At 42.2% G+C, this 10,966-nt stretch overlaps 1 protein-coding gene across 1 annotated transcript in view; it reads right to left on the bottom strand.

Annotated features, from left to right (window-relative positions):
* Window positions 1-10,966, bottom strand: part of Dhx29 (DExH-box helicase 29) — a 46,904-nt gene that overhangs the window by 16,837 nt on the left and 19,101 nt on the right. Inside the window, exons 8-13 of the mRNA XM_031360101.1 lie at window positions 10,454-10,612; window positions 7,748-7,913; window positions 7,214-7,337; window positions 4,641-5,255; window positions 3,269-3,412; window positions 3-66 (exon numbers count right to left, since the gene is read on the bottom strand). Of these exons, the coding sequence (XP_031215961.1) occupies window positions 3-66; window positions 3,269-3,412; window positions 4,641-5,255; window positions 7,214-7,337; window positions 7,748-7,913; window positions 10,454-10,612 (1,272 nt within the window). The remainder of the gene's footprint in view (window positions 1-2; window positions 67-3,268; window positions 3,413-4,640; window positions 5,256-7,213; window positions 7,338-7,747; window positions 7,914-10,453; window positions 10,613-10,966) is intronic.

Below are 10,966 nucleotides of genomic sequence, written 5' to 3'. Positions count from 1 at the left end.
ACGTTTCTGCAAAATCTCCTTCAGGATAACGAGCAGGAAATCTGACTGGACACTTCTCTCATGGACCTAATGGAAAGCCAACACAAAATCAATCACACATAGGGTCTGAGAATAAATAATCTTGATGCTTGAATCTACTCACACTTAATATTTGAGTATAGTCAGGACATGTGGGGTGATGAAGCTGGATATTCAAATAAGGCTTTTTATCTTCAGAACTAAAACTATGCTTATTCTCTTAGGACTGAAGTCAATGATAAGAATTAGCAGATAAATAACAACAGAAGCATGGCTCTACACTGGGAGGTGCTTTGGATCATTCACGCGTAGCTGACAAGATCAGACTATCTCCCAGATTTCACTTAGAGGGAAGCCTGACTCCTAACACTCTGCTATTCAGGCAAAAGCACATTATTACCACCACAGAAGACAGATGGTCAGTCTGTCTACTAAGTAGAAAAAATGAGTTGAGCAACAGGAGGCTGGCCAGGTCTTTATCATTATCCAGAAAAAGGATTTTCCTGCCCTTCTGACACATGCATTTAAGTGGGACTCCACAGTTACTACAAAGCACAGATGATATAAGGAGGACTCTAACCTTGCTACAGGATATAGATAATGTATGCTGTCAGAATGTAACAAGTATTTGCTACATGTATGTCTGTGCTCTCACCTTCTGTACACTTACATTGTTCTGTCCTAATTTGTAACAAAGATGAAGTACATCAAGATAATAAGTAACTTTCACAGTCCCCTTGGACTGCTTAAGCACTCAAACCTGGGGACCAGTTCCCTGGATTCATCTCTTGACTTGGCCACTTATAGTATGACTTTGGGAAAGTTATATAAATATCTCTGGGTCTATTTATTCCTCCATACAAATGAGGAAAGTGTCATGGAGTTATGTGACAATCAAATGGCATAGTGCAAAATCCAGAGAACATAGCCTAATGACAGTAAGGACCTGGTTATGGAATATGCTGAGAATTAAAAAGCACTTAAGACAGAAGGTATGGTATATACTGTGAGAGAACTTGCTGAAAGCTGATGTATGAGTCTGAGTGGCAGCATAGACAGAGAGAAACAGGATGAGAAAGGGAAGAAAAAGTAGTTAGGTCAAGGGACAGACTCATGCATCAAATCACGATGAGTGCATAGAGCCATGGGTTCAATTCCTGGTACACAAAATAAACAAACAAGGGCAGGGAGAAATAGCTCAGTGGTTAACAGTACTGGCTGCTCTTACACTCCAGCACCCACATGTAACTCCAGTTCCAGGGGATCTGATGCCCTCTTCTGGCCTCTGCAGGCAACAGGCATGCACATGGTGCATAGACATGTATGATTTCAAAACACCCACTCGCATCCACCCCTCTCTTCACACAAGATTTAAAAAACCCAGAGTGTCAGGAGGGTTCATAATATAGTTCAGGAACTAAAATCAAAATGACGACTTGGGCCCTGGGGTGGGAGATACACAAGAGACAAGGCTAGAGAAGTACCCAGTGAAAGTGGAAGTGAATTTATAGATGCTGCTGTGGTAACTCAAGATATTGGTGACCCTTACAAGGAGCAAGACCACTGAATGAGGGGAAAAAAAGAGGTGGATTTGAAGGAAAACAAACCTAACTACGAGGCTGAGCTAAGGGGAACATGGGCTTTTGGCTGGGCGCTTTTACTTTGGTGGCCAGAGAGTAAATGGTGGGGCTCCCTCGCTGAACTCAGGAGAGGAGTGGGACAAGGTACAAGGACCAGCAGGGAAGGACAGTGAAGCTGCCATCTGGAGAGTCAAAGCATCTGGAAGGCAGCTGGAGATCCATGTCTCAAGTGATCACAAGGGAGATCCTGATGATCCCAGAGACTTAGAAAACGTCATCAGAAAGATGAAAATGAATTGCAGTCAGGATTGTAAAAGAGATAACATGCACTAGAGCTAATAAAAATACATGGCATTAAGCATACCTCTTACTGAGGTCAGAAACAGAGCATGAGTATCAGCAAAGAATATACTTAGATCCCACAACAACTATAAACTCAATAGTACTGTAAAGCCCTTTGAAGATCACGTGAGATGAAGTGAGAGAACCGCCAACTAACAGACATGTGAAATGCACATCAAAAGTATGAATTAAACCACCAAACTGTTTGTCTTTTCCTGGACTGTGAGGTTGTAATTTTTGTTTTTCTAATATTTCCTAACCCAAAAGAGAAAAGTAATCTATATATAATCCTTTCATTACAAATCAATGAATGAGCCAGTGTGGCATCACACACCTGTAATCTTAGCACTTGGGAGGCTGAGACAGGAAGACTGATATGAGGGGCCAGCCTGGGCTACACAGCAAGATCCTATCTCAGTCAGGCAGTGGTGGCACATGCCTTTAATCCCAGCCCTTGGGAGGCAGAGGCAGGTGATCTCTGAGTTTGAGGCCAGCCTGGTCTACAGAGGGAGTTCTAGGACAGCCAAGGCTACACAGAGAAACCCTGTCTTGGAAAAACAAAACAAAACAAAACAAAGGTACCATCTCAAAAAACCCAAAGTCTAAGTAAACTTTACTACTGCATTTTACATCCAACGTCTCTTTTTTGCATACTGAGGTAGTCTCCACTATTCCATGCTGGCCTGGAACTTGAGGCAATCCTCCTGTTTCAGCCAACTAAGCACTGAACTATACAGGTGTCAGCTATCCTTCCTTGATAGAACAATTTAATAATACTTTCTGAAAAGAGAATTGCTATCTATCTCTTCTTGAGTTTACTAGAGTAGGCTGGTAAACATCTCAAACTGTCCTAACATAGAACTCAGAACATGTGTACTGGAATTTGATGTACATTAAAGGATATTTAGAGGAAAAAAAATGTATGCTGATGATTCCTTGTGTTCTATGAAAGAGTTAGAGAGCCAGTGCTGAAACATCTCAGTGTGGTGGCTGAGGAGTATCCACTGGTGGAGAGGAAGGCGGTGACAGAGCGCCTGAGCCTCTAGCTACACCACTGGACCTCCATGTACCTCCATCTCCTCAAAAGGATTAGCTGACCATGCGCTTGAGTCTGTGTGATGCTTTAAACAGCAGCAAGCAAACAGCAAGAAGATATAGCACTTACCCAGCGAATCCATTAACACAAGGCATTTGCTAGACACATCTAAATCATTAGATGGATGGAATGTGGTATGTACAAGAATAGTATTGGCTACTGTCACCGGCCACATCGGCTTAATACAAACATGTTTAGAGTGTGTCTGGACACAATTATAAACCCTCCCTACCTCATCGACAATGACATGAGACACATCAGCCAGAAGACCATCTTCTTGAAGTTTCCTTAGCAAAACTCCAGTTGTACAATACAGTAGCCTGGTAGATTCGCTAGCTCGAGATTCCATCCGGATCTGATAGCCACACAAGGAATTCTGTGGAGAGAACAGAGCAGCCATCAGCTCTCACAAGTGCGCTGGCAAATGAGCTGCAAAGATGCAGCACAGAGCCCACGATCATGCTCCAAGCATGTACTGGCTTGTTTTGTGTGTCAACTTGACACAGGCTGGAGTTATCACAGAGAGGGTAGCTTCTGTTGGGGAAGTGCCTCCAGGAGATCCAGCTGTGGGGCATTTTCTCAATTAGTGATCAAGGGGGTAGGGCCCCTTGTGGGTAGTGCCATCCCTGGGCTGGAAGTCTTGGGTTCTATAAGAGAGCAGGCTGAGCAAGCCAGGGGAAGCAAGCCAGCAAGGAACATCTCTCCATGGCCTCTGCATCAGCTCCTGCTTCCTGACGTGCTTGAGTTCCAGTCCTGACTTCCTCTGGTGATCAACAGCAATATGGAAGTAAGCTGAATAAACCCTTTCCTCCCCAACTTGCTTCTTGGTCATGATGTTTGTGCAGGAATAGAAACCCTGGCTAAGACAATGCAGTAGTCCAGGCAGATTGGCTCATGCACCTTATTATCAGGAGTCCATTTCAAGCTGGACATAGTGGCTCACACCTGTAGTTCTAGTACTCAGGAGGCTGAAGCAGGTGTACTGCTGTGAGTTTAAGGCCAGCCTGGGTCACACAGTGGATTCCAAGCTGTCTTGGGCTACAGTATGAAATCTTACCTGAATATGCCAAAAAGTTTAATTCTATGGTTTTCAATTGTGTGAAGCTATAAGATTTGTTTCAATAATTTTAAATTTCACATCTTAATTTAGTGTGCTCAAGTGTAGGCTTGTGCAAACTATGGTGCACATGCAGAGACAGGAGGATGACTGTTGGTTCTCTTCAGCCATCCTATAGGATCTGAATTCAACTAAAGTCATCAGGCCTATGCACAGCTGCCTCTATCCTTCTCAGCCATCTCTACAGCCATCATTTATTCTTCCTTTTTGAGCAATCTAATATTCTTATCTACCTTGCTCTCTTTTTTCTGTTCGCTGAAAAGAATGGAACCCCTTAAGGATACATTCCACAGAAAAGACTCAAAGAGACAGTAAGCTATATGATATATATATATCAAAGTCAAATCTGAATTATCCGCATTCCTTGAATGGCAAGTAGTAACATATTTGAACATTCAGTTATCAGAACTAGCACACTGTACCGTTCCCGAGAGCAAAGTCGAGCCCAGCACTCCTCCCAGAGGCAGAGGGAGAGAACAAGCCTTACCCTTCCTCCAGGTCCACTCTCACAACCCAGCTCCTCGCACACCCTGGTGGCTAAGCTCACTGCGGAGATTCTTCGGGGCTGGGTGCAGACTATGTTACATTTCCCTGCTCCACACTCATTAAGAAGCAGGTCTTCTAACAGGAAATGTGGTACCTGGGTGCTCTTGCCACTCCCTGTTTCACCTGCTACGACCACAACCCGGTGCCTCTTAAGAGTTTCCACAATTGAGTCCCGGTGTTTGAACACAGGCAACTGCTGTCTTTCCTTCAGGAGTCTCTGATACTTGGGTGTGCTCTGCAGCCTCCTGAAGAGGTTTCTAACAGGCTCCAGGTCTTCTGCGTTTGTGGGCTCCAAGGACAGTGCAGAAAGATCTTCATCTGAAACTAAGTTTTCCCAAGATTCCTCAGGGTCCTCAGTGCTCTCTTTCTTATTTTCAGGATGCTGTTGCTGTTGCTGCAGTTGCTGCTGCTGCTTCAATTTGCTCAGAAGCTTGGCAATAAAAAGATCCCGTGGCTTATTGGTTTCCATTTTATTGAGTTCTTCCTTTTTCTTTTCTTCATCGCTCCACTCCAACCAAACATCCCGGTATGTGGGAGGGAGTAACTGATGGACAGACTGAAAAGGAAAGCAGCAGCTATGTTAGGTTGTGCTGACTGGATCTCAGAACTCAGTACATGAGAACATAGGGGAGCTGACTGTCTCTTAAAATGTAGCTTTATCTTTAAACTCTAAAGTCATTAATAGAAGATACACATGCATAAGTTGTCAATTCACAAATGGTGCACCATAGTCAGGTTTCTTGACTTAGTGGCTATGTGACTAGGTAGGAGTAAGGTAATGTTTCTGGTTTCTGTCTCTGCACTTAAAAATAGCTAACAGAGGACCTGTGAAGTGCTTACTTTTAGAGCATGGTAAACTATGGAATGAATGTTCAGTAAGTGTTCCTGTGGGGCTAGTACATACACACTATGTAGATGAACCACAGAGCAATTGGAAACACAAAGCTCCCTGTGAGATCTGGCAGTGATAGTGTTATAAGTCAAACTATTTTAAAAGGATGATACCAAACAGACCCTTCAGTTATTCTTCTTGCCTGCTATCAAAGAACAATTCTCTCTGTGGAAGCAACAGTTGCTTTTACCAAGCACATATAGTTTTTAATACTTTACTTAGGCAAAATTCAAGAAATAAGACATGAACTTTGGCAGAAGTTGGAAAAGAGCAACTGTTTGGACTCCTACTTAGTATACAACTTCCTGTGGTGGTTTGAAGGACAATAGCCAAACAGGATCATGTTTGAAGCCTTGGTCCCCAGTTCATGGAACTATTTGGAAAGATTAGGAGGTGTGGCCTTGTTGGAGGAAGTGTGCTAATGGGAGTGGGCTTTGGGTTTTCAAAAGTCCACACAGGGTCCAGCCCCCTCCCCCACCTGCGGACTGCAGAGCAAGACATAAAGCTCTCAGCTACTGCTCCAACACCTAGTCTGTCTGCTTCTTGCCATTATGATCATGTACTGACCCTGAAACTGCAAGTGAGCCCTAACTGAATGCCTTTTTGTTTTTAAGTAAAGGTTGCTGTGGTCAAGGTTCCTCTTCCCATGGTCTTCGAGGTCAAGCAGCACTTCCCATGAAGGCATAGAAACACGTTTATTATAAAAAGGAAATGCTGACAATCTAAAATTAAAAAAGAGCATGGTGCTCTCTCAGAGCGTGTCTTCCTTCAGTAGGACTTTACTCTTTCTTTAAACTCCAGGCACATAGTTAATATAACCTAAAATTGAAAGCTGGCTGGTGAGATGGCTCAGCGGGTAAGAGCACCAACTCCTCAGTTAATATAACCTAAAATTGAAAGCTGGAACCAGGGGCTGGTAAGATGGCTCAGCGGGTAAGAGCACCAACTCCTCTTCCAAAGGTCCTTGAGTTCAAATCCCAGCAACCACATGATGGCTCACAATCACCTGTAATGAGATCTGATGCCCTCTTCTGGTGCATCTGAAGACAGCTGCAGTGTACTTACATATAATAATAAATAAATCTCTGGGCCAGAGCGAGCAGGAACTGAGAGAGCTGTGGTCCTAAAAAAATCAATTTCCAACAACCAGATGAAGGCTCACAACTATCTGTACAGCTACAGTGTGTACTCATATGTATAAAATAAATAAATAAATCTTAAAAAAAATCTTGGAACCACCTGCATATATATTTTTTAGGCTGAAAGACTGAGTTTTATTGGACAATCTTGTTGTAGGACAAGCATCTGTTACCCAAAATCCTCAGAACTACGTGTTTCAGATTTTAGACTTAGAGACTCTGGCACACACACAGTGGGGCATACTGGGAAGACTCCGTTTGCTTTATTCATGCCTCTCACAGAAAGCCTGAAAGTAATCATATGCAATGCTTTCAATAATTTCATTCACAAAAGCAAATTCCTCAGTGCAGAATTTTCTACATGGCATCATGTCTGTGCTGAAGGACTTGGGTTTTGAAGCCTTTCAGACTGCAGAGCTTGGCATCAGGGATGCTCCACTTGCATGGGCATCTCTGGAAGTATCAAGACCTACAGAAGCTCACCTGCCCTTTCACTAGACGATAAAGGGCTAATGTCGCTCCCAGGTGCTGAGCTTGCATGCCATCCTCTGTTAAGATTGTAGGACATACAACCAGTACATCATCTTCAGACTTGACGACCCTTACCCTAAAAAGCAGCATGAAAATAACAATAAAACCTTTCTTAAAAAAAAAATTGATGAGGTCAGATAAAAAAAGTCAGTAATTCATTAACATCAAACTTAAACTTACAACAATTACTAAGTATTCCATGGGAGGCACTGCATTAGACAATGATTTATAAGCAAAGGGAACTGGAAATGAGGGATTAAGAGTTTCTTAAATGCCTACTAGATCCATGTTTTGCTTCTGAGATAAGGTCTCCCTCTACAGGCCAGGCTACCTTTGAACTCACTGGCCTGGAACCCCTGCCTCAGCCTCCTATGTGCTAGAATTACAAGCCTGACATTTCTAAACATTTACACAATTTACAAGAAACAAAAGGATTTTCACTTCACAGTTTTCTAAAAGTTCATTCAGTTAAGCAGAAAAACATACCTACATTTCCAGTATCTACCTACTGGAACTTTCTCAAAGGAAGGGTTTGGACTCTTGGGAAGGTTCTTCCTGACCCAATCAATAAGAAATTGTTTGGGAGATTTTCCAGTCCAGCTTCGAGCAGTGTAGTCAAAGTTTCTTACATCATGAGGGTCTTTCTTTTTACCTTAAATGGAAGGCAAAGATTTGTTCTTTAAGAGTGGTAACAGCAATATAAATTCTCTATGGAGCGATCAGCGTGCTCTCCCTTTTGGGAACAGCATTTCTGAAGAGAATAGGTGAAGAAGGACCAGACAAAGGTTTGTTCTTCTCTAGGTGGGGCAATCTTCTTCATAGATTAAACCATAGAACATCCTGAAGCTTTTGTTGTTGTTGCTGTTAGTTTTGAGACAGTGCCTTACATGGCCCAGGAAGACCCGAAACTTGCTTTGTAGCCAAAGATGATCTTGAACTCCTGATCCCCCTTGTCTTCTTCCCACACCTGGCCGACCTTGAGGACCTGATGCATGGTCATATTTACTGAATGACAATATTTGGGAGGATGCCCTCCGTGTAGTTACTGGAAAAAATATGTCAGATACCATTTCTCTGCTTAACATAGCCATCAATAGCCCCTTCAATGGCTCCCTGGTATATCTAAAATTAAGTACTCATTCTTGGTAAGGGCCCTAAAAGGCTTCTGTGGTCCGCCTCTACTATCATATGCTGTTCCTCCCTCATGTTGTGATTATTCTGGTCCTCAGGCAATTCTTTAAATGTTCAAAGTGTGCTTGGCCCAGTATCTACCAGCCTTGTGGTTAGAAACCAATTACAATTTCACATCTTAAGTACACAATATTCATGTCAAATAACTCAGATATAGTATGTCTCAATTATAGAAAATCTGTTGAATAGTGATGCTATAAACTCATTTTACCAAAAGACTTGTAACTTATCCCTCTCCTTTGGAATTTTTTTCCCACCAACTTGCCACTAGGCTAACATCTGATGATCTGTCAGGCTATCTGGTTATCCCCAGAACTAATTACAAGGAAAGTAGCCCCAGCTCAAATTAGAGCTCTCTACTCTATTATTATTATCAAAATTATATCTGAATGTGTGTATCTGGGTGGGTGTGGATATATACATATGAGCACAGATGCCATAAGAGGGTGTCAGATCCCCTGGAGTTAGAGTTACAGGTCCTTTCAAACCCCCCAAAGTGGGTGCTGGGAACTGAACTCAGGTCCTCTACAAGAGCAGTGTGTGTTTATAACTGCTGAGCAACATCTCAGCCCTGCTCTAATATAAAAAGTCAGTATTCTCTGAAAGCACAAATCATGATTTAAAAACATCTGTGCTTACATTCCATATTTAGATTGCGTTATTTTTTCACATAACTCCTTTTATTTGTACAATAATGATTCAATAAATACTACTGAATGAGTTAATAATTTTTAAAAGTCTATCATTTAATATAGGTGTGGCCTGTCATATAATCTGATAAACATGCAAAGAATACAATTAGTAAGTGCAGCAATACATAGTAATGTATGATCACTCACATCTCAGGGTCAGGGAGGACTTAGGGAGTCAGGAAATAGTATTGGTTGAGTTGTGCCTTGGCACTAGGGGTAGCAAGCTAAGCAAATGGAACTAACTGTCAAATGACAGTTTGTAAGGACTCAAGTGGCTAGAACACTGGAAAACAAAGTGGAACAATATAAGTGAATCCGAAAGCAAAAGCTCTGAAAAGCCATGCAAGGCTTTGGGCTTGTAACCGATGTCACTAAAGGAGAGGCTGGGACACAGCTCCTGCAGAACACTTGCCTCAGTGTATAAGACCCCGGGTTTGATCTCCAAGATTAAAAACCATAGAAGCAGCAAATAAAGAAGGTTTAAACAGACTTGCATTTACATAAACTATCATTCATATTTTCCAGAAAGACAGTGTACTAGTTTGCTCTCTGTTGTTAAAATGCACGCTGATTAAGGACAACTTTTAGAAGAAAGGTTTATTTGGCTTACAATTCCCAGCTCATAGACCATCACTGAAAGAAGTCAGGGCAGGAATTTTCTCACATCCAAGGAAACACAGCAGAAACCCTGGAGGAGGATGTTGCTTGCTGGCTCGCATCTGCCTCATGCTTAGCTAGCTTTCTTACACAGTCACCAATGGTGGGTTGGACCCTCCTAAATCAGTTATCAATTAAGAGAACTCCTCACAGACATGCCCAAAGACTAGTCTGATAAAGACAAGAGGGTTTTTTCAGGGACTGAGCAGAGAGCTCACTGTGGTTAAGGGCATGTACTGCTCTTGCAGAGGACCTGAGTTTGGTTCCCAGCACCCATGTGGGGCAGCTCACAGCCGCTTGTAACTCCAGCTCTCAAGCACCCAACATCCTTTTGGCCTCCTCGGTACTCAAGTGCACAAACCCTGCCAATAAACGCACACACACACACACACACACACACACACACACACACACACACACACACACACATGACTCTAGGCAGTGCCAAACTGATAGTTAAAATCTAGCTGTCAAGTTTGGAGAATGAACCAGAGAGAGATGGCCTTGGCTAATGCCTCTGCAAAGACAGACTGCTCCAAGCGAGTCATCATGTTGTTATCACCTAGAAGGAAACCCCAGGAAAGCACAGTTCTACTGTCAGCTGAAGGAACCTGCCAAAATGCAAAGCAACAGCCCTTTCCCCTAAGCTTACCTTTCTCTTCTTCAGTAGCAGCTGCAGATTTTTCCAATAAATTAAGGTTTAAAGCCCTTTCGCCTTCTGTGGCTAGCGGAGGCTTTTTTCTCTCGTTTTGTTGATGTGAAACCTTTATGGCTGGGTTGAATATTGGATGGTCTTCTAAAGTTTCCATTTCTATCAAGAAAAAAAATGGGTAGTTTTATATATTTGCTTTTCATGCTTTGTATTTTGCAAATATAGTTTAAAGCATGTCTTCGTTTTCTTTTCTAACCAGTTACTTAATAATTCTTACTTGGAATCTATGCCTGACGCCAAGTACAGTTTAATAACTTCCATAATGTATAATAAAAAGAATTAGCAATTATAGATTTAAAAAATAAACACTTTCATTAGAAAAATGTACACATAAAATCCACTTGCATTTCTTTCTTGAATGGTAATGGCATTTACATTATAAATCTAGGATCAGCAAACTAGGACCTACACAGCCAAATCCAGCCTACTGCATTTTCTGTATCCCCTGTGAAC

This window comes from Mastomys coucha, unplaced genomic scaffold (assembly GCF_008632895.1).
Source record: "Mastomys coucha isolate ucsf_1 unplaced genomic scaffold, UCSF_Mcou_1 pScaffold8, whole genome shotgun sequence".
In the NCBI taxonomy this organism is placed as follows: Eukaryota; Metazoa; Chordata; class Mammalia; order Rodentia; family Muridae; genus Mastomys; species Mastomys coucha.
This window is presented reverse-complemented; position numbering and strand designations above follow the sequence as displayed.